We start from the raw sequence: 26,846 nt of genomic DNA on the forward strand, positions 1-26,846 counted from the left end.
ATTAAGAAGATACAGGGTGTTAAACTTTACTTAAAAAATCTAACTTTTATTGATATATTCAAAACCGTTTGAGATATGTAAGTGAAATTTGGCATGTTTTGAGAGTTAATGTAGACGCATTTATTTATGCAAAAGGGATATTTTTCGTTTCACCAGTGACGTGCGTACGGACACCTCTCAGCACATTTTTAAAGAAAAACATGGTGCGCCACTGCTTTTTATCAAAATAAAAATTATTTTTAGAAGTTTAATTTTATTTAGAAGAAAAATGCTCACTTGACTCTTTTTCGTCCAACGTATCGTTTGCCAGTAAAAAATTGAATACCGTCTATATGCACGATATTCTCTAAATGGTTTTAATAATATTAAGTTTGTTTTAAATATTATTTATTTGCTATAACATTATAGAAATTGTTCAAATTGGTGGCCATTTTGTTCAATACATAATTGAGCTTATATGAGAAATATTCCAGGTGTGTTTTGAATTTGTGTGCAGGCGGCCAACACTCTTGCTAGCAACTCCTCTTCACTGTCAATAGGTCTTTCATATACTAAACTTTTTATATGACCCCAAAAAAAGAAATCCAGAGGGTTTAGATCAGGGGATCGCGCCGGCCAATTTACTGGTCCGCCTCGGCCAATCCAGTGATTAGAAAAAACCTGATCAAGATGTTGCCGAGCAAGCAGGGAAAAATGCGCAGGTGCTCCATCGTGTTGAAACCACATTCTTTGTCTAACATTCAGTGACACATCCTCCAAAAGTACTGGTAAAATATTTCTTAATATTTCTTCAATTTGAACAATTTCTATAATGTTATAGCAAATAAATAATATTTAAAACAAACTTAATATTATTAAAACCATTTAGAGAATATCGTGCATATAGACGGTATTCAATTTTTTACTGGCAAACGATACGTTGGACGAAAAAGAGTCAAGTGAGCATTTTTCTTCTAAATAAAGTTAAACTTCTAAAAATAATTTTTATTTTGATAAAAAGCAGTGGCGCACCATGTTTTTCTTTAAAAATGTGCTGAGAGGTGTCCGTACGCACGTCACTGGTGAAACGAAAAATATCCCTTTTGCATAAATAAATGCGTCTACATTAACTCTCAAAACATGCCAAATTTCACTTACATATCTCAAACGGTTTTGAATATATCAATAAAAGTTAGATTTTTTAAGTAAAGTTTAACACCCTGTATCTTCTTAATGAATCATTATTGGAATATGGTTTATATAGGGAGTCATATTATTTTTCAATATACTATTACCCACTGAAATATAATGAAACACTTGTGGGACACCCTGTATATATACCTACATATATATATATATATACAGTATTGGCCAAAATACTTGGAACTTTTTTCACCCCGCAAAAATAAAAAAACTACGCATAAATCAAACAAAAGTTATTGTACTTTTAATCTTTATTAAACATACAGTAGTGGCCAAAAGTAGATGAACACGTATTATTCACTGCATTTTTAATCATTCATACCACAAGTCTCTATAAATTTTAATATAATTTTTCCACCAAATAACTAATAGAGTGCCTTTCCTAAAGAAATAAATAAATGATGGATTTTTTATCATTTATTGTTAATATACATAGAAATGCAAAAATAGCTCTGGCCAAAAGTAGATGAACAAAATAAACATAATTTCAAATATTATAAACTCTTATTAACTAAACCATTGAGACAGTATTATTAGTCAGTATTTTGTGTAATATCCTTAATTTTTTATTACTTCATTGCATCTCTTGGGCATTGACGATATGAGATGTTCAATAACAGATGGATCCATGCTCGCCCATGCTTCTTGTAATGCTATGAATAATTGGTCCTTATTCGAGTAGGTTTTTGTCCTAATTTTGTTGTTTAGGATCTCCCATAAATTTTCTATTGGATTAAGATCCGGTGACTGCGAGGGCCATGTCATAACAGGTACTATTTCATCTTCTAAAAACTTCTTAACTATCTTTGACGCATGTTTGGGGTCGTTATCATGCTGAAAAATAAACGTGACCGGCAAAACTTCCTCGATATAGGGTAACATGTGAGTTTTTAATATGTCCCTGTAGATAAATCGGTCCATTATTCCCTCGATCCTATAAAGTGGACCGATACCGTACCTAGAAAAACATCCCTAAACTAACACTGATCCTCCTCCATGCTTTACGGTTGGTCTGGTATATTTAGGCAATAAACGAGTGTTAGGAGGACGTCTTACATACACATTGCCATCAGATGAAAACATTAAATTTAGATTCATCACTAAAACAAACCCTTTTCCACTACGCTACAGTCCAATTTTGATGGTCCTTTGCAAACTGTAATCGGGCCTTAACGTTCTTCTTTGACAGCAGAGGCTTTTTGGCCGGTCTTCTGGCAAACAAATTAGCCTCTACTAGTCTACGTCTTATTGTCCTAGAACTGACAGAAGGCAAACCAATTTCTTCTATTTTGGTCTTTATTTGATTAGAAGAAAGAAAGGGATCATGCATAGACATCTTCTTAATCGCCCTATTTAGTCTTTGGTCAGTTTTTCTAGGACGTCCCGACTTATTCTTAATTATGGTATCTCCCCTTTGATTGCACCTCTTAATTATCATGCAGACAGTGGATCTTTTTAGCTGAAATTGCCTTGTAATTTGTGCTTGACTCACTCCAGCATTATTCGCAGCTACCACTCTTATTTTTAAGTCTTCAGACACATAAACACCTCGTGGCATTTTAATGAATTATTCTAATGGCTTAGTACTATCGTCCACCAAGATACTAACGTTCAAAACCGAATCGATAAATATCAAAAATATTTAAAAGTTTTTGTTCATCTACTTTTGACCAGAGCTATTTTTGCATTTCTATGTATATTAACAATAAATGATAAAAAATCCATCATTTATTTATTTCTTTAGGAAAGGCACTCTATTAGTTATTTGGTGGAAAAATTATATTAAAATTTATAGAGACTTGTGGTATGAATTATTAAAAATGCAGTGAATAATACGTGTTCATCTACTTTTGGCCACTACTGTATATTTCTTTTGTAACAAAAATAAAAACTCTTTAAAAAAAATTTCAATAATATTGTAAAAAATTCGAAAATGCCTGGACAAAATGGTAGGAACTTAAAACATCCGCTAGGAAACCTGTGTCAAATTTGAAGTATTTGTAATTTTAGTATTTTGTGTGATGTCCTTTTGCTCTTACTACTTCTGCCATTCTCCTAGGCATTGATTCGATTAGTTCTTCTATTAATCGACGATCCACATTATGCCAAACTTGTAAGAGCCTTTCAAAAAGTTTGTTTCCATTTCTAATGGCTTCTCCTGTTCTGAACCTACGATCTACGAGGTCCCATAAATTTTCTCTCGGATTTAAATCCGGACTTTGGGCTGGCCACTTCATGGTAGTAACTTTTTCCCGCTCCAACCACTCTTTTACAAGTTTGGCATAATGCTTAGGATCGTTGTCCTGTTGAAAAATGAAAATAACTGGTATTGCTTCAAATGCATAGGGTTCCATTATATCACGTAATATATCACGATACATAAATCTATCCATTTTGCCACAAATGCGATGAATGGGGCCCATGTCATGCCAAGAAAAACATCCCCAAACTAGCACATTACCGCCACCATGCTTGACAGTAGGCTTAATATATTTTTTATTGAGTCTCTGGCCCTTTGGACGTCTTACATGGACTATACTATCACTGGAAATCAGGTTGTATTTCGATTCATCACTGAAAAGAACTTTTGCAATCTTGTACTGCCCAGTGAATATGCTCGAGTGCAAATTGTAACTGTGCTTTGATATTCTTCGTCCGTAACAATGGTTTCTCAATTGGACGATAGGATTTTAGGTCATTTTGTACTAACCTTCTTCTAATAGTTCTCGATGATATTACAGGATCTTCATCGACCATAATTTTTTGCAAGATTTTTAAAGATGACTTAAACGGATCACTATTCGCAAGGTTGATAATATTTTTATCCAGTCTTGCAGTTGTGTTTTTAGGTTTGCCTGAACTTTTTCCCGGGATGATATAACCATTTACTTGAAATTGTTTGATTATTCGGGAGACAGTATTTTTCCGGAGGTTTAATCTCGTGGAAATATCTTTTTGTTTAATACCTTGTTTATAAAAATTAATAATTCTTTTTCTGAGATCAACCGAATAGGCTTTGCCTTTTGCCATTATAATTGATTCAGATATCAAACCGAACTGACCAAGAAAATAAATTAAATATACAAAATATGCCCTTTAAATCCGATAAGAAAAAAGTTTCAACTATTTTGTCCAACATGATACGATTTTTTTTTCTATAAAAGAATGCAAGCTACAAATGTTTACTATAATTTTGTTGTTGAACGGTATTAAGGCATATTAGCCATGTTGAATTTGTTTACATTAGAACAGAGCTATTTTAGTAATAGAGAAACTTTTGAAGTTCCAAGTATTTTGGCCAATACTGTATATATATATATATATATATATATATATATATATATATATATATATATATATGTCAGAAATAGGAGAAACAGAATTGCTTCCAGAAGCCATGAGTCTCAAGTTAAACACTAGGAATAGTCACTCAATACCGCCTTTTTATTAATAACAAATGTCACTGAGATTACACTAATTTATATGTAAACGAATAACTATCGGCAAACCAACGGCTTATGGCAATAATCTCTTTCACAAAAGGTAAACCGTATAATAATCGAATCGAAGGATGAGAGACATGACAATCCGGGACCAGACCTCTCCAACCCAACTCTCGATAATTACTGCCCTACCTCACCCAATATTCATTTCGTCCCCTGGCCCCGTTTTGCCCCCCTTGCGTGTTAAAAACAAGTGTGTCCCTTATTCCTGGGGTTCCTGGAAGTCATATCATAAAGAAAATGAATGCTTTAGTTTCGACAGAATAACGAGAAAAACCAGAACCCCGATCGATTACATAGGGTCATACCAATACATAGAGTCTGTCTACTTAGGGGTATTCGCTAAATTTATGGTGGCGCCGACATATATATTTATGTATAGAGTATATATAATATTGATTTTGCATATTTGTACCAATTTTTATACACCACTTTCTTATCAAATTTTTAAACGTCACTTTTTTTGACATATTTTGTTTATATTTGTTATCTACCACAATGTAGACATGAAATATTATACAAATACTATAATAAAGATTTTACTTATGAGTCATTGTATATATAGGGTTTTTCTTAATGAATGGTAAAAAATTAATGAACATAAAAATTTTTTTTATTTCAACACCTTGTAAATCAAAATGAATACAATTTGGGACATGCTTTTAAATTAAGTTTTTTACTTAAAATAAACTCATGATTCACCTATATCATTTTTTACTATCCATTAAGAAACACCCTGCATTATTCTAGAGTGTACTGGAAGTTTGTATATTGTGATATCAAAATGAAATGATTCCCGCTAATCTTGATTATCGAAAAATTATTCTAGTTTCGTTAATAAATGAATATCCGTAAAATTTCGAGTTACAGCATATATTTTTTTATATTTTGAAAGAACAGATAGAAGTTATAGAAAACTAAAAATCTTCCACATGAAGTTTTGTACGAAAATTTGACTGGCCAAGAACCAATGGCGTAGATGATAATTTTCCTTTAAAAAATTAAATGAAAATTGAGTACTCCAATTTCAACAAGATTTGGTTGCGCACTATGCGTAAAATATAGTGTTGATATGCGACGGTTAAAACTCACATTGGACAATTTGGACATTTAGATTAATAAAATATGAATATTTTTGGGCTAAAAAATCTAAGTTGTCCGATCCGATTTTTGACAGTAGCGTGTCAAAGTTGTATCGTGCTGCTACTAAGGAACTAAATCTAGTGTAAATCAAAATACTCTATTTTCTCTCATTTTTTAGGCGCAAAATGGTCATGGACGCCAGTGATTTTCCAAAGATCAAATTTGTTAAGAAGTATTTACATTTTTGTATTTCAAAGTCATTTTTTTTAACTTTTACTTACCGCAAATTAAGAAAAGCAATTACAATATGTTTTTTCGGGTTAAAGAAGTAAACTAAAGATTGTCACCACATTTAAGGAATAGTCAGAACCATTTACTTTGCCTGTAGAAAAATATTTAGAAGAGATATTTATTTTTTTACTACCGAATGGTATTGGGATAAGAAACGTCGATTATTTCTTTTTTGGGAAAAAACATTGATGCGCGTAATGCGTTTTTACAATTTCATTTAAACATGTTTTGATGTAGCGGCATCTAACCGCCATTAAGCCAGGTGAACCTCTTCCTCAAAATGATATCTGTAATTGTCTTGGTCCTATTTATACATCACTAAGGCAGGCAAGTATTTTGTGTGAAGAGATTGATGTAATTTTATTCTAGTAACGCCATCTAGAGGTAAGTAGTCAAACTAAGTATTATTCAACAGAAAAAATCTGTTTTCATTTAGTAGTTAGTGTTGTGCGTGGTGTATAAATGGCGAAATTAGTGAAAAAAGAGGCTGGCGTGACAATCCACAGAATACCGATGCGCTTTTTTAAAATCTATTGAGCGTTTCTTTGAAAATTATTCAGGAATAGCAAACAAAATTGGATATTTTTTTCACAGGTAGATTTGACACAGTTAAATAAAGTTACCCATATTAAAAATAAATGTAACCAGAAATGCAATATAACGCATGTTAACTCGTTAGGTAAATAATGAGCGATATACGAATGTGTCAATTTTAACCTTAGTCAAAACAAAGCGAAAAGGCGTAGTTCAGAGTTATTTAATACATCCAATAATGGTATCTTTATAAAAGTGTTTTTGTTTTATTATTTGTTTGAATAAAGTATCTTCTCTAATCCATATCAATAAAACTGGATATTATCAAAACTAAATGAGTCTTAGGATAAATTTTAATAAACTTTTTTTATCTCAACTTATGGCAAAGAAAACAGGTAGATGTCGTAGAAAACGAAAGAGCGTTCTAATTAAAATTTTCAATATTTGTATGAAAATTTGATCTTCCAAAATGAGTGACGTAGTTGATAATTTTGCCCTAAAAAATTAAATGGAAATGGATTGCTAGAATTTTAACGAGGTAAAGTTCCATAGTAGCTCTATGATGCAGCTTTTATATGCTGCGATCAAAATTTATATCGAACAACTTTTATTTTTTGGGTCAAAACGTACTATGACCATATACATATAATGAAAATTTTTTAACCAAAAAATCGACATCCGATTTAAGTTTTGACCGCGATATCAAAGCTGCACCGTATAGCTACCGTGGAACCAATCTCGCTGAAACCGAAGCACTTAATTTCCACTCATTTTTTTAATTACAAAATAATCCCGTAGGCCACTAATTTTGCGAAGACTAAATTTGTTAAATTGTTTTTACAGTTTATGCATTTCGAAGTGATTTTTTCAATTTTTTCCCATTCTCTAAATTGAAAAAATCGGTTAGAATAATGATTTTTATCGGGTTATAGAACTAAATCGACGATTGTCATTGCCATTATGAACATGAAATGGATAAGAGAGATTAGATCGAGTTTTTTCTAATTTTATATCGTCAATGTTTACTTCTGAAGATTAATGTTATGGAAGGGGAAAAATTTAAATGTCATTAACTAGCAACAACAATTGTATGTTATGAAGGTTTTTGCATAAGTTTCGATGAACATGATCGTGCTTCTCCTGGTTAGTCTGGAGTTCCTCCCTATCGTGAGGAAAGGCTTTGTCCTCATTGCCGTTGCTTTTAGCCGGGTCTTTTCTATATGCTCCTGCCATTTTTGTTTCTCGTTCATCTCTATTCCTAGGTAGGTTACAGTGTTGCTTCATCGCACCTGCTAATCTTTGATTTCCATTTAGTTCTCGATCCTCATTTGCCTCCTCCTTCTGAAGACGGTTACCTGGGTCTCTCTTACTTTGGGGTTGATCTTCCACTCGGAAAGCCAGCATTGTAATTTATTTCTGGAGGTACCTAACTAGAGCATTTTGCCATTGCAAGACTTTGCCAGTATTCCCGTGTTATCTGCATAAAGTTCCAGATGCGAGGATTCAGTTCTAGATAGGTCTGAGAAAAAGAAATTATTATAGATATTTGATATATAGAGTTGGTATGCAGGATGTTCTATTTAAAGCGACATAAACGGTTATCTTCAAAAACAAATACAAAATTTTAAAAATAATTCAAACATTGCTTGTTTTGAAAGAAAATTTTCATTTAAGGTCATTTAAGGGACATTTCATGGTCAATGTTTGTTTTAATAGAGCACCCATTTTTTTGTAAATTTTCCAAAAAACTTAAAAAATTAAGTAATTATTACTGAAAAAGTATGGTAACATATGTACATATATTACGTATATATACATATGCATTTTTTTCTAGAATTTCTTATTTCCCAGATATCAATAAAAATTAAAGTGGCTCATTTAAAATAACACTTCACTTAACCTACAAAAGTAACTTTATTAATGACAAATAAAAATTCACAGATTCAAAAAATTAACCTAAAATCATAGTAAAAATTTATTTTTTAACATTTATAAGTCGAACAAAAAAGTTATGTTTTCACTAGAATACACTAATTTGTTTTATATCGAATTTATGTACCAGTTTCAAAAAAGTCTTTATGATGAAGCTAATTAATTGTATTTCAACTAAAGTTGTTAATTTAAAAGTGAGAATTGGAAAACTCTTTTTAAAGAAACCAAAATTCAAATAGTGTTAGCTTATGGAGAAAGTGGTCAAAATGGTGTTGAAACTTATCGAATTTATGTGCAAATATTTCCTGAAAGAAGAGTATCAAGTCGTCAATCTTTTTATCGAATAATCTAGAAATTTCTTGAAAGTGGTAACGTGGAAACAACTAAAAACACATCGCAAAAACTGCCACTAACGAAAACCACCAAATAGCTATTTTAATCGCTGTAGCTGTTGATCCCAATCTAACTTTGCCGTCAGTTGTCAAGAGATTAATTTCACAGGCATTTCGTTGGTCAGTGTGGAGCGCATTTTAAAATTGAATAAGTTGCATCTGTATCAGGTGTTCGTCAACCAAGAATTTCATAACAATGGTATTAAAAGCGGGTGCAATTTTGTACTAGGCTAAAGAAAAAATTAGATTTGAATGAAATTTTTTCCTTAATGCGCTTTTCTTCCAACGAATCCATTTTTACAAACTATGAAATTTGCCTAAAAATAGATAGGGCGTAATGGTTCAGTGAACTGGCCGCCCATATCACTTGACACAACCCCATTAGGTTTTTTTCTTTGAGGTTGTCTTAAAGAAAAAGTGTATTTTCAAGTTCCAACAACTTCGGATTATATGGAAAACCGTCATCACTGAATAAATGATTGGAACTGTTTCGAGATCGTGTATAATGGGAACTGGAAAATGTCTCGATGCGGCAGGTCAACATTTTGAGCATTTTTTCGACTGATAAATGTTTAAAAAGAATGTTTACTATGATGTTGGGTTCATTTTTAGAATATATGAATTTTTATTTTCTGTTAACAAAATTTTTTGTTGATTAAGTAATGTGTTATTTTAAATAAGTCACTTTAATTTTGGTTAATATCTGGAAAACGAGAAGTTTTAGAAAGAAAACTTCTCATAAAAAATTATTTAATTTTTTAAACTTTTTGCAAATTTACCCAAAAAATAGGGGATGTTCCCTTAAAAAAAAAAACAAAATTGGCTTTAAAATATTTTTTAAGTGCTCTTGAGTAAAAATTCAATTATGTGTGTTGGACGCTCTCTTTCATAACAAGCAATGTTTGTTTGTAACTTTGTTTTATTTTAAATTTGATTTCAGGAATAATCGCTTGTGTCACTTTAAATGAAACACCCTGTATATAGACAGCGCACACTACTTTTATTATATAGAAAAAAGAAAAACTTTAAATACAAAAGTTATAAAGTTTATCTTAAATCCACCATTGGTGTAGGTCGAAATATTCTGCCTACACTAGAGTATGCACATTTATTTTGCTATAGCGTGTACTTAATTTTATGTCCATATCTCAAACCATTTTTGAAATATTAAAAAAATATATAAAAGAAAAGAAATTAAAGACTTTGTATTTTGGAAAATGAAGCGATTTCATAACTAACTTTATTCGATCCAGATATTTCATTTTATGAGCGCTGTAGCCCCTGAAATTTTGTCGATATGTTTACAAAACACCCCGAATATGCAGTTCTTCAGAAGGTATATATATTTATCATATCTACCACTTTTTGTTGGTTATTATATGTCATTGTTCTTAAAAGAGTAAAAGGTTGTAAAATTCAGGTTTATATTAAAAAAAAGTTGATGATGGTGGCTCAAAGTCAAGACTTCAGATTTCTAATTTCATATCGCCATTTTATAGGGAGGAAAAAGTGGTAATAACGAAACAACATTTATTTTGAAATATTTATTCAAATAAAGTCGGGAAAATATAAAAACGATGTAGCAATATTTTGATGTTTTCTGGTTATCTCCGGAAATATTCGGAATTTTTCCGGGTTCGAAAAGATATTTTCTTGAGTACTAAAGTGTGCAACTTTGTATCAATTTAAGACATCACCAATCTCCTATAGTTTCCGAGATCCCAATGATACGTCTCGAATTAGGATCATCCCGTACCGGACGGTTCTTTGTATTTTAAACAAGCACTTTGATACTCATAGGTATTTTTATCCCTCCATCGCTGCTAATTTGAATGTGGTTATTTCCCGGTTGGATTATTTGTATTTCTTTACACTCATTTCTTAGGCCTGAAATATAATATCAGGAAGATGTAATAAATGAACACCGAAAACGTAAATCAAAGACTTCGACAGTATGTGTATTTTGAGTCGGTTGATTTCACATGCGGAGCGTTGGAGTGTGACAACCATTGTCTGTCCTGTTTGTTATTTGCAACTTGAAGATGGGACGAAGATGACGACGGCGTGACTCCAACTTCTGTGTTTTTTCGTTTTTTCTTTTACCGAAGATATAGTCTCTCCTGAAACCACGAACACCTACATGATGTAGATGCCGTGCATTTAATACTATCCAGTTCTCTCTAACAATAGCACTGAAATTTTTCGAATTTGCCATAACTAGATCGTAATTTAATTCTACATTTACTTTTTCCGTTTTTCTTTAACTGGAATGTGAGATGTGACGCTCTGAATATTGCACCCCAGGCCGGTCCATAAAATTAATTAATCTTCGTCAAGTTCATTATGTGCAATTTTTTTCATCGATATTTCAGTTAGTTTCCTCCAAGAACAGTACTCTGAACTAACCGGAACAGTTATGATTATCCATTAGATATTCATAGGAAAGGTGTTTATGTAATTACTAGCAGTACACTTCGATGAACTTGAGCTGTTTCAGTTGCTGCATTATTACGCTTCTGCCGCGGTCTGACGAATAATAGAGTTAAGGAATTTTTGACGTCTTTATACATGAAAATATCACTTCTTCCTTATGCGATGGTGTAAAAACGTAACTGCTCATCCCGACAATAATAACGGATGGCTTATCCGCAATCAATCAATTGCCATTAAGAAACACCAGTATCCTATGAATAACGCTATAAATTGGAAAAAATCGCATATTTTAATCAGAATATGCCTCTTCTCATAACGGACTTCCGATAAGGAGCGGTGATTTTGCCGCAATTAGGCGAAGTCTTCTTTCGCACAGGTGATACAGCAGGTGTCTGAAGATTGAAGAGCCAACCGGACCATCTCTAATATGGCTGCGTTGCCAGGTGCGGGAAGATATTTCAAGCGCTTTATCATTACCTAATTCTCTTTTATTGAATTTAGACTAGATCAGGCAAATTTGAGGGAAAAATAGATTTTTTTAATGTGAAATCGCTGCGAGAAATTTAAGATAATTCAACTTTTGAATTTTTTTACAAAATTGAGTAAATTTATTTACTTCATATGAGGATAGTTCCAGAAGTACCCGACCTGTCATACATATTGATGGGGATTTTAAAATTAAAAATTAGCCCATATTACAAAGAGCTAACCTTCAAAAGCATTAATTTCTGATTGTTTGGAGTCACTTTTAACGAACGCTTTTAGAGATTTTATGAACATGGAAATAATCGGTCATCGGTGCGCGATTCAATACTTTTGTTTGAAAGGTGTTAATCGATCCAACATCATTGTGGAGTTAGATTCTACTTTGAGGGAATTTGGTCCTAACAACTGTAAAATATTGGGTGGCAAAGTTTAAATGCGGTCATACAACCTGTTAAGATGAACTTCGCAATGGTCGACCCGACAACACTTCAGATCTGACCACTTCAAATATTTTACTGAAAATCCACAAAACTGTACTATCGGCGAAAATTACGCAAGTTAGCAAACATGATAAGCATTTCAAAAAGTACTGGACATCGCATTTCGAAGGAACAATTGGATATGGGAAAGATAAACGCAAGATGGGTGCCGTGATTACTCAAAATTTAACAAAAACAGCGCCGTGAGAAGGTTTGAAGGTGATACTTGGCAAAGTTTCGCAGCAATAAAGTTGAGTTTACGCATCGATTCGTAACAATGAATGAAACATGAGTCCGTTGTCTCATACCTCAACCGAAAGAGCAGTCAAAATAATGGAGTTAAAGAGGAGAATTGGCTTCAAGCAAGGTGAAAACCATTTCATCTTCATAAAACGTGGAAACAATAACTAAACTAAAAGGAAAACAATAAATGGAGAATATTATACAAATTTATTGTAGTGTTTTAGCGACGAATTTAGAAGAAGCGACTGCATTTGGTTAAGAAGAAAGTCTTGGTTCATCAAGGGAACGCATCAATTCACACTTCTGTCATCGTGATGGCCAATACCACTCAACTTTGTTTCGAATTTTACCCTCATCTACCTTATTTGCCAAATTTAGTTCCCTCGGATTATTTTCTATTTCCTAAACTTAAAAAAATGACTCAGTGGAAAGAGATTTGTCAATTGTAAAGAGCAGGAGTCCGAGGTTGATGTCTATTTTGAAATATTTGAACCTTCCTACTATAAATAGAGTACAGAACATCGCTCAGAAAAATGTGTCAATCTAAAAGGAAACTATGTTGAGAAATAATGAAATATTTTCCAAATTTCTTTTTTGTTTCTTTAAGTGTTAGATCAGGAACTCGTGGAACTATCCCCGTAGCACCTAAAGTAGGGCGATTTAAAACGAGTAAGTGGTCTTCAGAATACTTCAAGAGAGGGGCTTAACATCCTTATAAAGGATCCCCTCCTTACAATATGGATTAAGAGGAAGGCTATGGTTTTCCATAAGAGAACTAAGGCATATGGCGCAAAAAATATAATTTGGAAAAAATATTTCCTAATTTATTTTATTACAAAATCTTATGACATTAGGTGACGACAATAATGAAGAACTGAATTTACAATGTGGTCAAGTTAAGAAGCGCTGGGTAAGATTGCGGTCTACGGTTGGTTCTGAGTAACTAAGTAGACATATGTCGTTCCGACTTATTAAAAATCGAACGGCGTTATGGAACTTAATCGTTCCGCCCCTGTATAAATATTGGATAAAAATATTGGACGAATTTGGCAGATGAGTAAGGTGCGAAATTTAACAAATGTCAAATTTTAGTAGGCATGTGCTCGATTTCTAATCTCACACTGTCAAACATTGACAAAAAAATTTAGCACACCTTTGCGACAATTTCACATTTGTTATATTTCTAACCTTATCAATATGGTCGCCATTCATTATTTATAAATAGGTTCAGTTTTAGAATCTGTGAATTTTTATTTTTTATTAATAAAGTTTTTTTGTAGGTTGGGTATCGAGTTATTTTAAATAATCAACTTTAATTTTGATTGATATCTGGAAAACGAGAAGTTCCGGAAAAAAAAAATTCCCGCAAAAAGTTATTTAATTTTTTAAGCTTTCTGCAAATTTATCGAAAAAAAATATTTGAAGGGTTGTCCCACTTAAACAAGCAAAATTGACCTTGGAATGTCTTTTAAATGCTCACGTGTCAAACATTGACCGAAAAATTTAGCATATCTTTGCTACAATTTGATATTTGTTATATTTTCAACCTCATTCATATGTCAAATTCAGCCATTGTCATCATCTATTATTTATAAAGAGGCGAAACAATTGATTTCCCTGGCATCGTCCGAATGTTTTATAAGTTGGACATAAACAAATGAAGATCAGCACCAACGTGACAGCAAAGTACTGAGTCTTCTTCGTTCAAGGGGCGGTTAGGTCTTTTTGCTCCCTCCCCCATCATTTTTCCCATCTTTCGGTCCCAACTAGAAGAATTTCCTACCCATCTAACAACACCGCACTCCTATTCTATCCTAGGCCAACCGAGACGTTTCGTTTCGGTCGCACACACATTCTACTTCTACATTTCCCCATCGTATCCTCCACGGTCAAGACATCGTCGGCTTTCAGCTGTTTACGAATCGCGCGATCAGCTGGGAAACGCCGCCGTCGCGATAAAAAAAATTCGGACTTTTTACTCCGTGGCGCCATTGTTGACAAACAGTTGAATAACAATTTTGATAGTGTTTTGTTTGTTTTTTTTTTGGGATTTTTTTGCGGTTTAATCGGTGAGTTTTTTAGGCTCAACTTTAAAATTTTTTTTTTTTTCACTTCTTAATATAATATTAAAGTAAATATTAATACTATTGTTAATTAGTATTAATGTTGATTATGTCGATATTAATTAACATAATAGCAAATATAAAATAAATTAAAAAAAAATCTATTTGCAGTTTGATTGTGTAGTAATTGACAAGTAGCATTATCCATACGAATTGCTCTACAGCATAAATATGGGTGAATCCTGCTATGAACCTGCTGAAATTTATACTTTACTGGTTAAAGCACGCGTTTCATTTGAGTTTCCCTCCAAAAATTTTGCTGCGACTGCGTTATTCGAGGCAACGGCAGCCTCATGCGGGAAAGTGCCGTTTTTCGCACTTGTTAGAGAAATAATTTTTGTAACACAGTATGCAGTAAGTGTTTTTATTTTGTTTTTCAAGGTGAATTCCGTTTAAGCAAATTAGTTCCAGGGACAAATTGCATAATATTCTGTTCAGGATTACCAATTGCTCTTCATCTTAGTATGCCTTTGATACTTTATAATTACACTCCCAATAATTAAATGTTTAATTTCTATACTTAATATAGACATGCAAAAAAATTCAGAGATCTTTCCTACTCATCATCAGCTTTATATTTCGATTATTAACCCTAGGAGACGTTTGAATATCTTCTTATTACACGGCATGTTTTTCTATTATGTTCCGCATCGAGATGTTATCAGTTGTTTGCTCCTCATTGTTGGGATTCCTTCATTGTGAACATTTGATACATAGAGTGCGGCTCAATGATTGCCTTTGTATTCTTGGGTCATAGGCATATATTACGTATATGTACGTAGTATATGCTATTACGGGCGTAATTAATCATTATAAAAAGAGATGCAATGCCCGGCGAAAATATGGAACAATAGCTATTTATGTAACCAGTTAGGAAATAAATATGAGGATTGTTGATTTTTCCTTATATTTCCTTTGGGAATAAACACTTCCCACACAAGTATGAATTGCACACTATCCTCAGTTATATTCTCTGATAAGGCTAAATAGAAGTGACATTCCGCCTTTATTGAGGGGTTAAACGAGGGCTTTAAGAAGATTTTCGTCCGAATTCTTAGTGAAGGGCAAATATTATCCTCAGTTAGTTTTAATTGAGAATAGGACGTCCTTCCCACGCTATTTGTATGTAAACCGTTATTCTCAAACCAGATAAGAAAAAAAAATCAATGACGAGAAGTCTAGCTTTATGTCACCAGTGGGATTCTGAAACGATTAAAACTACAGGATGTCCGGAAATGTGTTGTGAGCTGATTCTAGAGACGAAAATAAAGAAAAAAAGTTCATATGAACGTACTCAAAAAATTTCTGTTTAAAAAGAGAACTCTGAAGATATTTTTCCTCAATATTTTCGAAAAGCTTTGCACTAAAATAGCGAAGTTCGGTTTGTTGTAAAGTTGGAATGGAAAAACCTTTCTGTGTCAATAATGGCCGATTTTAGTTAAGAGTGCCACATACAAGGATTTTTTTTTCATATACAGGGTGCTTCCTAACTACGTGTAAAAAATTTAAAGGCGTAATCCGCGACTGATTTTGAGTCAAAAATGTCTAATAAACATATGTCCGCAAATGCCTTGTTTCCAAGATACAGGGTGTTGACTGAAAGACATTAAAAAAGGTTTTAAAGGTTTTTAAAGGTTTGGTGGTATTTACTAACTTGTTTATTGTTAGTTTTTTTTGCTACTTCCACTACTATAAACAAGATAGTCAGTGTTATTTTGGTGTTTTACTCTCTAAAGTGAAAGAATTTAGTTCTGTGTCCTAAAAATCAGATTATACCTCAGTTTTGAAAATTTTTCAAATGCCTAATTACACTAATCAAGAAATGACCAATATGGTTTTTGTTTACGGCCTTGCTGATGGTAAGTGTTTGGCAGCGAGGCGCATTTACATGGAAAGGTTTCCAAACCACCAAGCTGCCAACCACCAAACCTTTAAAAACCTCTTTTAACGTCTTTGTGATACAGGATCTCTTATGAGTAATGGTGGTCATTTTCAGCAATTCTTATAATTAATCATTAAAGCATTCCCCCAAAAAATTGTCTTTTCTAAAATTCAAACACCCAAATTGAGTCATTTTGGAAATAAAATCTCTTTTTCTTGTCACATTTCAACACCCTGTATCTTGGAAACAAGGCATTTGCGGACATATGTTTATTAGACATTTTTGACTCAAAATCAGTCGAGGATTACGCTTTTAAATTTTTTACACGTAGTTAGGAAACACGCTGTATATAAGAAAATATTTTTCATTAAAAAGTTTCTCTGGTTTCATCTCCTTAAGATAGACTGTTTTCCAGAAAAATGAGTCTTTGTAAACGAATTCACGATCACATGGACATCGAAATCTGTGAATAAACGACCTAGAAGATCCTTTGAGATGGAGGGAGGGCGTTTTTAAAATTTGTTGTAAATAAGTGATAAATACTTTATAATATTAACCTTGCTATTGTTGACTAAAAAAATATTTTTATTACAAAGATGCTTACTATATTTTATTAAGGAGCATTTCGATGTTCATTTAATAATGCATCAGATCATAAAAACTTATTTTTCTGGGATACGGTCTATTCTAACGAGATGAATTAAGAGAACTTTTTTTAATTAAAAATATTTTCTATTTAATAATTTGATTTAAAAAGTAGAGCAATATTTGCCTTTGAGACCTCCTGTATGTGACGGCCCTGACTAAAATCTGCAATTACTAATACAAAAAGTCACATTCCTGCTTATTACATATACAGAATTTCGTAATTATATCGTCCACTATTTCGAAAATATTACCAAAAAGTATCTTCAAAGGAGGTACTAGCCCCTTTAAAAAGTAATTTTTTAAGTATGTTTCTAAGAAATTTTATTATTATTTTAATCTCTAGAATTATCTCTGCTAAAGTATTTCAAATATATTTTCAGATACGCTGCATACAGTGCGCGATTAAGATTAAGCACTTTTTCATGTTTGCCTCGTATTATACGGTGTGTCTCACATTAGTTCTATATGTATCGAAATCTTATGAATTTAAAAGTCATCACAATGAACTCGAAAACGTATGGAAATAGAATTATATTCGATACTACATCACATTTTACGTAAAAACTTAAAAAAGGTCCTGATATAGCATTATACTAAAAATTATTTTCGGCTTGATGTAAAAACTACAAAACCAACTTAGCCATGCTGTTTTTGATTTTTTTTACATTTGAATAAAAACGGTAAAACAGCAACCTGTTTATTGGATTACTATATTACAGGTCCGTGGTGTGTATTATAAGAAAAGCAACGAATGATCCTGTAATCTTTAGGTTCAATTTAAATAGTGATTATTCGACAGTAATATCTGAACAGCTTAAGACACGTTAAAATACAAAATATAATTTTATAGAGCAAAATCATAAGCTCTGTTCGACGGAATTGAAATATATGCAGTATGCTTGATTAAATGCTATTGAGCTGTGGTACTATGAGTTGATACCATTTCGTAATATCCTAATGCGTATTCCAATCAAATTTTCAAACCCGATAGTGAGTCACTCACAAAATTTTCTAAAACTTCCTCCATTTAATCGACTCTGTATCTCTTATGGTCTTCGTACATGTAGAGCCGATTTGGAATACGCTGTATCTAAAAGAGTTAAGCGCTATCAGGCAGCGTTTTTCATTTTTTAGGTTGTAAATAGAGTGATGTTCATGCTGATTAAAACAAAAACTTCATTTTAACCTTAGAACCACTGAATATCTAGGTAATTTGTTTTACCAGGTCGTACCTATGGTTATTGACCTAATTCCTTCGACACTGGACGAAATTAACACAGTAATCACATTAAACTGTATCAGGAGGTAGTTAGTACCAGAGAAAGCACTAGACGTCAATTTCCAGTAATTGCCCCTTTAATGTGCCATTATTCGCCTGCTTGATTGGGATAAATGCCGTTTTTGTCACTTTCTACAGCAATAATTATCGTCGCTATATGGTACCAGTGGTTCTTCAGAATAAGCAAAGAAGCAAGTTGTTTTCGATAAATTTCCAATGTGTAGAACAAATGAATCTGTTTAACGCTTGATTAGTCGATTTGTAAGAATCAATTCAGTTTGGTTTTACAGGTGGTTGTTTTAAGCATTGAGTTACGAAAAAAATTAATTCATTTCTAGTATTGGGAAAAAAGTATTAACATTGCATTCTCAGTGGAGAATGACGGCACTTTTTTATCACTATAGAGCTCTTCGCTCTATAGCGGTCCATACATCGTTTTTAAGGTTTTTGATTTTAGACCACTTCGCCACAAACTTCCAAGAAACGTCTATTGAACAAACAGAATTAACAATGGTTAAAACCAGAAACCTCATTGCTAAACATTTAAAACTAACTAAAAAATGGTGGGAAGATGGGAAAATTTAATGTGGTTCATAGGGAAAAAAAAGTTTTGCAATGTATTTTATACACTTTAATTTATTTCGGCGTTTTTAAGTATTCTTTTTGTATTTCCTTCCTTTAATAAAATGAGTAGTTTGGTTTAATGCCTTAGTTTCATATACTGGGCAGTTCTAAATTTTTTACTTCTTTTTTTGAGCTTTAGGCTATTTTTATTTATCTTTTTAATCTCTTTTGTTACCAAAGACAATTCGTGAGCACCAAATTGAAAACAAACCAATTTTCTATTCGATGAACAAATTTTTTCATTGCTTACGTACTACTTAACTGAATTTGTATTAATTTTTTTAACAAATTTATACCTATTTTTCTCAAAAAATAAATGATGGATTTTAGATTGTAATACACCATTAAATGTAGTTTTGAAACGCCTTTAATGTGAAGTGACAATTGACAATGTTTCAATTTTTAAAAATCGGTCATTTTGTGCTAGCAGTGCCGTATGCAACATTTAAAATATAAAAAAAAACGTCAAAAAATAGTATTTTTTGTCCTATTTAATGCTTCTTTTGAATTTAAAAAAAATTATAATTTGTTAAAAAGTTAATAAGAAGAGAGAAGAATTTAGAGTCGCACGGTATATGCCATGGGCAATTTTGAATTGTAGTAAAATTCAAAACTGAAAATTTCGAGTATTTTTCATACACAAAATCAATCGCGCAAATAGTCGCAAGTGTTGAGCTAGCGTTGTGTTGACTTCTAAATTGGGAATTTTTTCCTAATTTAACAATCTCCGCATCTCTTACGGTTTCCGAAATTCCGACATCAAGATCTCAAAGTTATATTTTTTTATTTTAGTGTTCTATGATAACATCAAAATCGAATAAATATCATTGTTGGAGTATAAGAGTACACCGACATTTTTGCTCTGCTGCCTTCCTGTTCATAATTTTATGTCTTCTAACTGTATAGGTACCCATTTTCTTTCATCCATATACTTATTAATAATCTCATTATGGTTACTTACCTAATAACGTGTGCTGTATTTTAATTCCATTGCTTCAATGGCAATTAAGCATGATGTACTTGGTACGTGAGCGAAGAAATTGTCCGGAAGAAGGAAGATTTTTCTTAATGTCTGTCACGGTGTAGACTGTGCTGGTCGTTGACTTAATTTTTCTGTGAATTACGTTGAACAATGCGAAATCATTGGAATTTTAGTGCGAATTTACATTTTTTTCTTCGTTTTCTTCGAAGGCAAATGACTATTACCGTACATGTAAGGTAATAGTCATTTACACAGGACAAAACGGACAACAGAACAAAAAGGACGGCAAGGGATACTTTGATTGTTGTTAGCTGTAGCGAACTTATTATTTGCTTTGACTACGGCTGTGTAGTCAGTTCTTTTCACTTTTAAGATGGAGCCTGCTTTCGCCGATCTTTATCCTTAAGCGACATGTTCCCGCGTCATGCTAGTCGTGAACACCCTGCTTAACAATAGAACTACTGTGTCTAGACTGCTTCATTAGCTACCACTTTCCGTTCTGAAGTCGAGCCATAACTCTGTCTAGACCTCTCAAAAATCGAGGTCTTCTCCACGCAATTCCTTCATCTTGACTTAAAACAGTTGAATTTTTTATTGCTGGTTAAGATTCACAACGAGTGTTATTGTTAACAATACATTCGCGTAATTCGAATACGCCTGCGCTTTTCGTACCTTGTCTGAAAATGAATCCTCGTGAGGGTAAAACTGGCATGCGCTACGTAATATCATTAGTGATAATGTCAATTTGACAGTTTCGACATTTTCTATATCTTCTAATCTTTCTTATCTAACGGCTTGATGGAGTTAAAATGACTATTGCACTCTCATTGTTATGCTCATGAAGATCTACCATGATATTTACATATATTTAAGGTGAGAGTGCCCGCATTCAACATGTGAACCAACTCCAACTCCCGCACCACTCGTAAGAGGGAGATTCATTATGCCGCAGACGTCAATATTTCGTGGCTTGAACGGCCATGCGCCTTCCAACGGACAGCCAACTTTCAACGGTAACGGACACTTTGTTAACGGACAAGCAGCAGCTAACGGGCACGTCCACCATAACGGACACGCCCACCATAATGGACACACTCCGCTTTATCAACAAAACGGACATGCCAATAATAAATGCAACGGGTATTCCGGTAAGTCTGGTTTTATTTATAGCTATTATTTATTTAAAAGGATGTGTAAAAAATGTGTGCAAGATATGGTTTAAAAATTTTGTTGCTTGTATAAGATGAGGGGGGGGCTGTTTCACTTTACCTGGAAGAAGTTACCGGTAATAGGACCTTCTAGATTGTACTCCTTGGCGAATTTTTTAATAGACAATTTGGAGCGTTTGTCTCCAAAAGTGTTGAGCATGCGTGGCTCTACAGAAATGAACTGTGTGTAGACCAGGATGACGTATCAGTGAAGACCGCTGCCCTTCAGCGGTCCGGCTCCTACGTACGCTGTCAAGACTTCACCCTCAGAAATCAAAATAATTACTGCATAATTTCGAATACCAAATACTTGTGAAGGACTTTTGGAAATGTTGTCTGGAACGTTTCCACCCGGCCAGCGGGGCCATGCCCTCAATTCCGGGTTCATCCAGCCGGGAGCGTCTTAGTCTGTCACACATAATGAATAAAAAACAGCGCTGTTCGTTTGGTTGTTGGTTGATCCTTAACTACAATTTTAAGACTATATTGAACAAAGTCTTGCGAAGCGAAGTATAAGTCAAAATTAACATATTCAGACCATTAAATAAAAGAAATCTAAAGGAAAATGACAAAAATGTATACCTTGGGTGGGCGCCAAGTTCGTTTTAGCTCTACTCTGGGAACTGATCTCTGTTAATTCATTCAGTACCTCGTCTATCACTTTCGAGACCACTTTCTCATTTTCCATGTTTTCCCTGGGATTTTCTCCCAAATTGAAGCCGAAACACACGAGAAATATACTGAAAAGAAACAGCATATTGGACATTGCCGTCGTTATGGAATGTACAAAATTGCATAACGTGGGATTCTTCTTACCTTTCTTACACCTATCGAGTTTGCGTGATTATCGATTTCGAGTTGCTGAGGATTTATCGATGTATACAGGTGGCTGAGACGCGAATAATTTATTTAAATGTGGATGGGAAAGGTAAATGATATTGATAAATTTTGAAATATGAGTCAATAGTGAATAATTTTGTTGTAACTTGAAAGCTTAATAAAGTGATGTTGGTTAATGATTTTTTCCTGTGGGCACGGTCTGACCTACCAGAAGCTTTAGTCTTAGGAACTCTCCTTGGTGGTCGTTGGAAGATTTTCGTTCTGGCATTCGTTTCAGTTTGGCCAAGTTTTCACTACTCCAAGGTCTTGAAATATGGACTTTTTACATAAATTAAGAAGTTTCGATAACACATTTTTCCTGCTACTTATTATTTTAACATTAAAATTTAGATATAACGTTAAATTACTCATGAAAATAGATATTACGTTGAAAGGAACTCGTTTCATCGCGGAAATAACGCTGTATAAATCGCGGTCTACTGAAGATGTTGCTTGCATAATATAGATATTGATACTTTTCAAGTCACCGGTAGATTTATCTCAGCAACAGGTTAGCGGGATAATTAGCCTCTAAAGCGACATAAAGTCGTAATTACGATAATTTGTAGCTATTATCTATCTTTGTACCTGTAGGTATGGGAAAGAACGCGAAAACGTCAGCGATTAATAATAAAAATGGGCGATTCAATCTACCTGCCACTGGATGATAATAAATTTCTAATTCGAGCCCTCGCTACCGTCAAGCAATTAGGAGGAATGCCTCGTGTTCTTTCAGATAGAAGCATCGGCAATTTTTTATGTGTAATGTTCGTAATTGGGGCCAATTATTCCTATTGTTCTTTTTAGATGTGTTATCATTAGTTTGTCCATTTTGATGGCAAATAACGACTTTGAACTTATGATAAAACATTCAAAAGAGCCTAAGACCACTTATACTCAGCTGCATACCTTCATCTTAAGCCCCTCCTGCAGTTAAAATGAAGATTTTGACTGATGGAATATACAGGGTGAGTCGGTACCGTCACAGAGCAGGCGCGTGTAGGGAACCTCAAAATATGACGATCTGTTGAATATTTTGTTTATACGGTTAACAGTTCAAGAAATATTGACCTCTCGATTTGTCTTGTTGAAAAAAAAATAATAATAAATAAATATTACATCAAATTGAGATGTTTAAGGTATCTATCACTTACTTTGGCAAACTACAAATAAGTCAAAAACCGTATCGAAAACGTTGCAGTTTTCGACTGGTAATCCCTTTGAATTTGGATTTGTCCTTTTTTACAGCACTAGAATTTTATCAAAAATTCTAAAATTTTTCACAAAAAAAAAAGAAAGTTTTTTAATTCAATTTGCTATTAAATGGCACTGTCCGTTTATTAGTTAATTTGCCGGTAAAAAAATCTCGACTCTTTTAGACCTTACCGTAACCCCAACTTAACCCTTCCTGAGCATCTTTCTATTTCATGTTTCTATCCAGTAAAGCTGTAGATAAAAATAAAACATGTTCCAAATTTGGTTGGACGATTGGACGCATGATTCAAATATGCCGTTTTGTGCAATAATTACAAGCCACCTTCGGTGGTTAATATCTCCTCAATTTTAACTGTAGAAAACAAATCAACAAATCGTCATACTTTGAGGCCCCTATACAGACCTGTTTTGTATCGGTTTCGTGCGATTATCCCTGTATATCACATCCAACACTCATCACCGGCTCTGAGTAAAAAAATATACTTTTAATGACGTAGGTATAAAACGTCAAAATTAAATGAGTATGTTAATTATAATTAATTAATTAATTGTGAAAATAATTAATCGAATTAAGGAATATTTTAATAATATTTAAGTTAATGTCAATATTTAAAGATTCAAGATAAGCAGAATTTTGAACTTCGGCAACATTCTCTACCATGATAGGAAACGTTTTCACACCCTGGTACATTATTTGAACATCTTGAATTTTTTTCCGATGTAGATTGCTTTGTTAAATTACCGCAAACTGATTTCGGAACGACGTGTATTAATCGCAGACATTAATTCATCACCATAGTCCTGGTGGCAACGGCCCCTTCCAGCCGTCTCAGAACAATAGATAAAAACTTTTCTTCGGTTTGAATTAAGCTCAAATAAACACATGCTATTACTATAGTTAATTTCGATTTAGCCCCGAATCATCATCGCTTTTTCCTCACACCTATCCACAGCTCGCATTTGAATACAAAAGAATTTTTAATATTTTTTGTAAGGCGAGTTTCGTAAAGTTGTCTAGATGGACTACTTTCGCAAGAACTAGCGCTAACGACTAGCGATTATTCCTCCCAATTTCACGAAACAAGTATAACGACCTTCTGTAAACGTTCTATTTAGATGTTAAATCTCTTTCGAGATTGATGATTAATGCACTTGATAAATGGACTTGGTTTACGTATAAGTTTGACATGTTATTTATTTCGTCTGTTTTTGGACGGAATATGTTAAGGGTTATCCTCGTAAAAGCCCAGAAAATCAACATTGAAGGCGAAGGTTCTGTCTACATTTTCGCAATTTTGCAACTGGACAAAATTCAAAGGTTAGTTCAATATTTCCTTCATGTTAAAAATATCCATAGAGAAATTAAATTATTGCAAATTTACAATGGAAATTTCGCACTACACTGATAATTTTTTAACGATAATAGTTCTGCAGACCTATAAGCCCACACAAAATTGATATTTTTGTTGTACTACTGTAATAAAATATAAGATTAATTTATTTATAAAATGAAAAATCCTCATTTATTCTTTCAAATAAATTTTATCGCCTTCGAAGAACTCCCCGCCCGACACAATGCGGTTACGTCATCGTTTTTTCCAATCCTGGAAACAGTCAGAGAAGTGTTTTTTCGGGATGGCCTTTAATACTTTTGTCGATCCGGCTTGAATCTCCTCAATCGAATTGAAACGGTGCCCCCGGAGCTGACTTTTGAGCTTGACGAACAGCCGGAAATCCAACGGTGCTAAATCAGACGGAAACGGTGGTTGTGGAACGATATTGGTAGAGTTTTTGGCAAAATATTTCCGAAGAACTAATGGAGTGTAGAACGATGCATTATCACGATGCAAAAATAAAGAATTGTCTGATCATAATTCTGGCCTCTGGATGCAAATAGGTTCATCTAAACGTCACATAACGCCCAAACATATTACGTAACATAGAAAAAAAACATCCCGTAAAAATAGTTTTATTTAAATAATTTTTGGTATACATGTTTCTTACGCTAAAACAAGTACTTCACTAAAAAATTTATCAAATTTAATTGTTAAAAACCAAAAAAAAAAAAATTGTCGGTTCTCCGCGGTGTCGTATGCATTCCTGTACATACATGTCTAGCTGTGGATCTAGTGAGGTAATTGATGTCTTCTTGGGCAATCGCATTCCAGGCTAATTGGACAACATAAAATAGCGCTGCTAGGGTTTGTGGGGGATGGGGTAAATTATGCAATCTTCTACCTACAGTAACCCATATATGTTCAATCGGTGAGAGGTCTGGAGATCAAGGGAGTCAAGGAAACAGATTAATTGCATTTTGTTAAAAAAGAAGTCCATAGTTACTCTAGCCACATGCGGTCGTGTATTGTCTTGCTGGAAAACTGGATTAACAAGAGTTTCCAAATAAGGTACGAGACGAGATTCCAGAACTTCTTGGATGTATCGTTGGGTTATCATACTGGCTCTAATGAAAAGTGAAGGTAATCTGGTACCATATGCAATAACATCCTAAATCATTACATCAACAGTTTGATGGACATGATTCTGTATTGTAAACTAAGGATCCCGTCTTCACTTCGTCTTCCTCTTACTCTTGTTCTATCATCATGCGTACCCAAACAGAATCTGGATTTGTCATTAAACACGATATTATCCCATTCCAGATTCCAATGTATCCGTTTCTGCATCACTGCAATCGGTTTTGACGATGATTTATAACGAGGGATAATACAAAATAGGGACGGTAGGAAATTAGTCCAAAATTTCTTGACCGGCGGTAAATGATTCGAATCCCAATGGACCTTCCATACTCAGAAAACCACTGATCCGTCAGCGTCTTCGTAGAGACGAACCTATCTTTCAGGGCCATAATTTAAAGGTGGTGATCTTAGCGTTCTGTAGGTCTTCGGGATCGTCCAGTACCTCTCCTTCTGCCTGTTTGCCTTTCTTTGAACCATACCTGACCACAACTCCTTATATCGTTTACACTACGGTTCAATTTAGTGGCGATTTCCCTAGATGATAGACCAGGTTTTCGTATACCCGCCATTCGACCTTTCTCAAACTCTCTCAATTTATAACAATTTCGATGCATTTAGGCATATTTGATGAATTTAAAAGCACTTTCTAAGCACACTATACATCAATAAATAATATTTTGCATTCATATTGTTGATAATTTATTGCAATTTTTATGGTAAAAGAACCCTAAAATTTCTGATAATTCATAAATACAGTCACGGTCATATAAATAGCACACTTTTAACTTTAGGTCCAACTGAGAAATAAACACTTCTTATCTGCAAATGTTGATAAAATTTAGGTTTTTTGTGAACAAAGGACAACATTTTTAAGAAAGGTCTTAACTTGTCCCTATACATATTCGATTATTTTCAAATTCAGTTGTTTAGTGTGGTCATATAAATAACACGTTTTCTAAGATCGCTGAAAA

At 33.5% G+C, this 26,846-nt stretch overlaps 1 protein-coding gene across 2 annotated transcripts in view; it reads left to right on the forward strand.

Moving 5' to 3' along the window:
• Positions 1-6,635: 6,635 nt before the first annotated feature.
• LOC136338835 (calpain-9-like) overlaps positions 6,636-26,846 on the forward strand; it is a 106,563-nt gene continuing 86,352 nt past the window's right edge. Inside the window, exons 1-2 of one of the 2 annotated variants that reach the window (XM_066281579.1) lie at positions 6,636-6,653; positions 20,970-21,244. In XM_066281579.1, the coding sequence (XP_066137676.1) occupies positions 21,040-21,244 (205 nt within the window). In that variant the 5' untranslated portion in view covers positions 6,636-6,653; positions 20,970-21,039. Of the gene's footprint in view, positions 6,654-14,388; positions 14,628-20,969; positions 21,245-26,846 lie in introns of those variants that run through there. The other variant, XM_066281578.1, reaches the window with a different exon arrangement.

Source organism: Euwallacea fornicatus, chromosome 4 (assembly GCF_040115645.1).
Source record: "Euwallacea fornicatus isolate EFF26 chromosome 4, ASM4011564v1, whole genome shotgun sequence".
Lineage (NCBI taxonomy): Eukaryota > Metazoa > Arthropoda > Insecta > Coleoptera > Curculionidae > Euwallacea > Euwallacea fornicatus.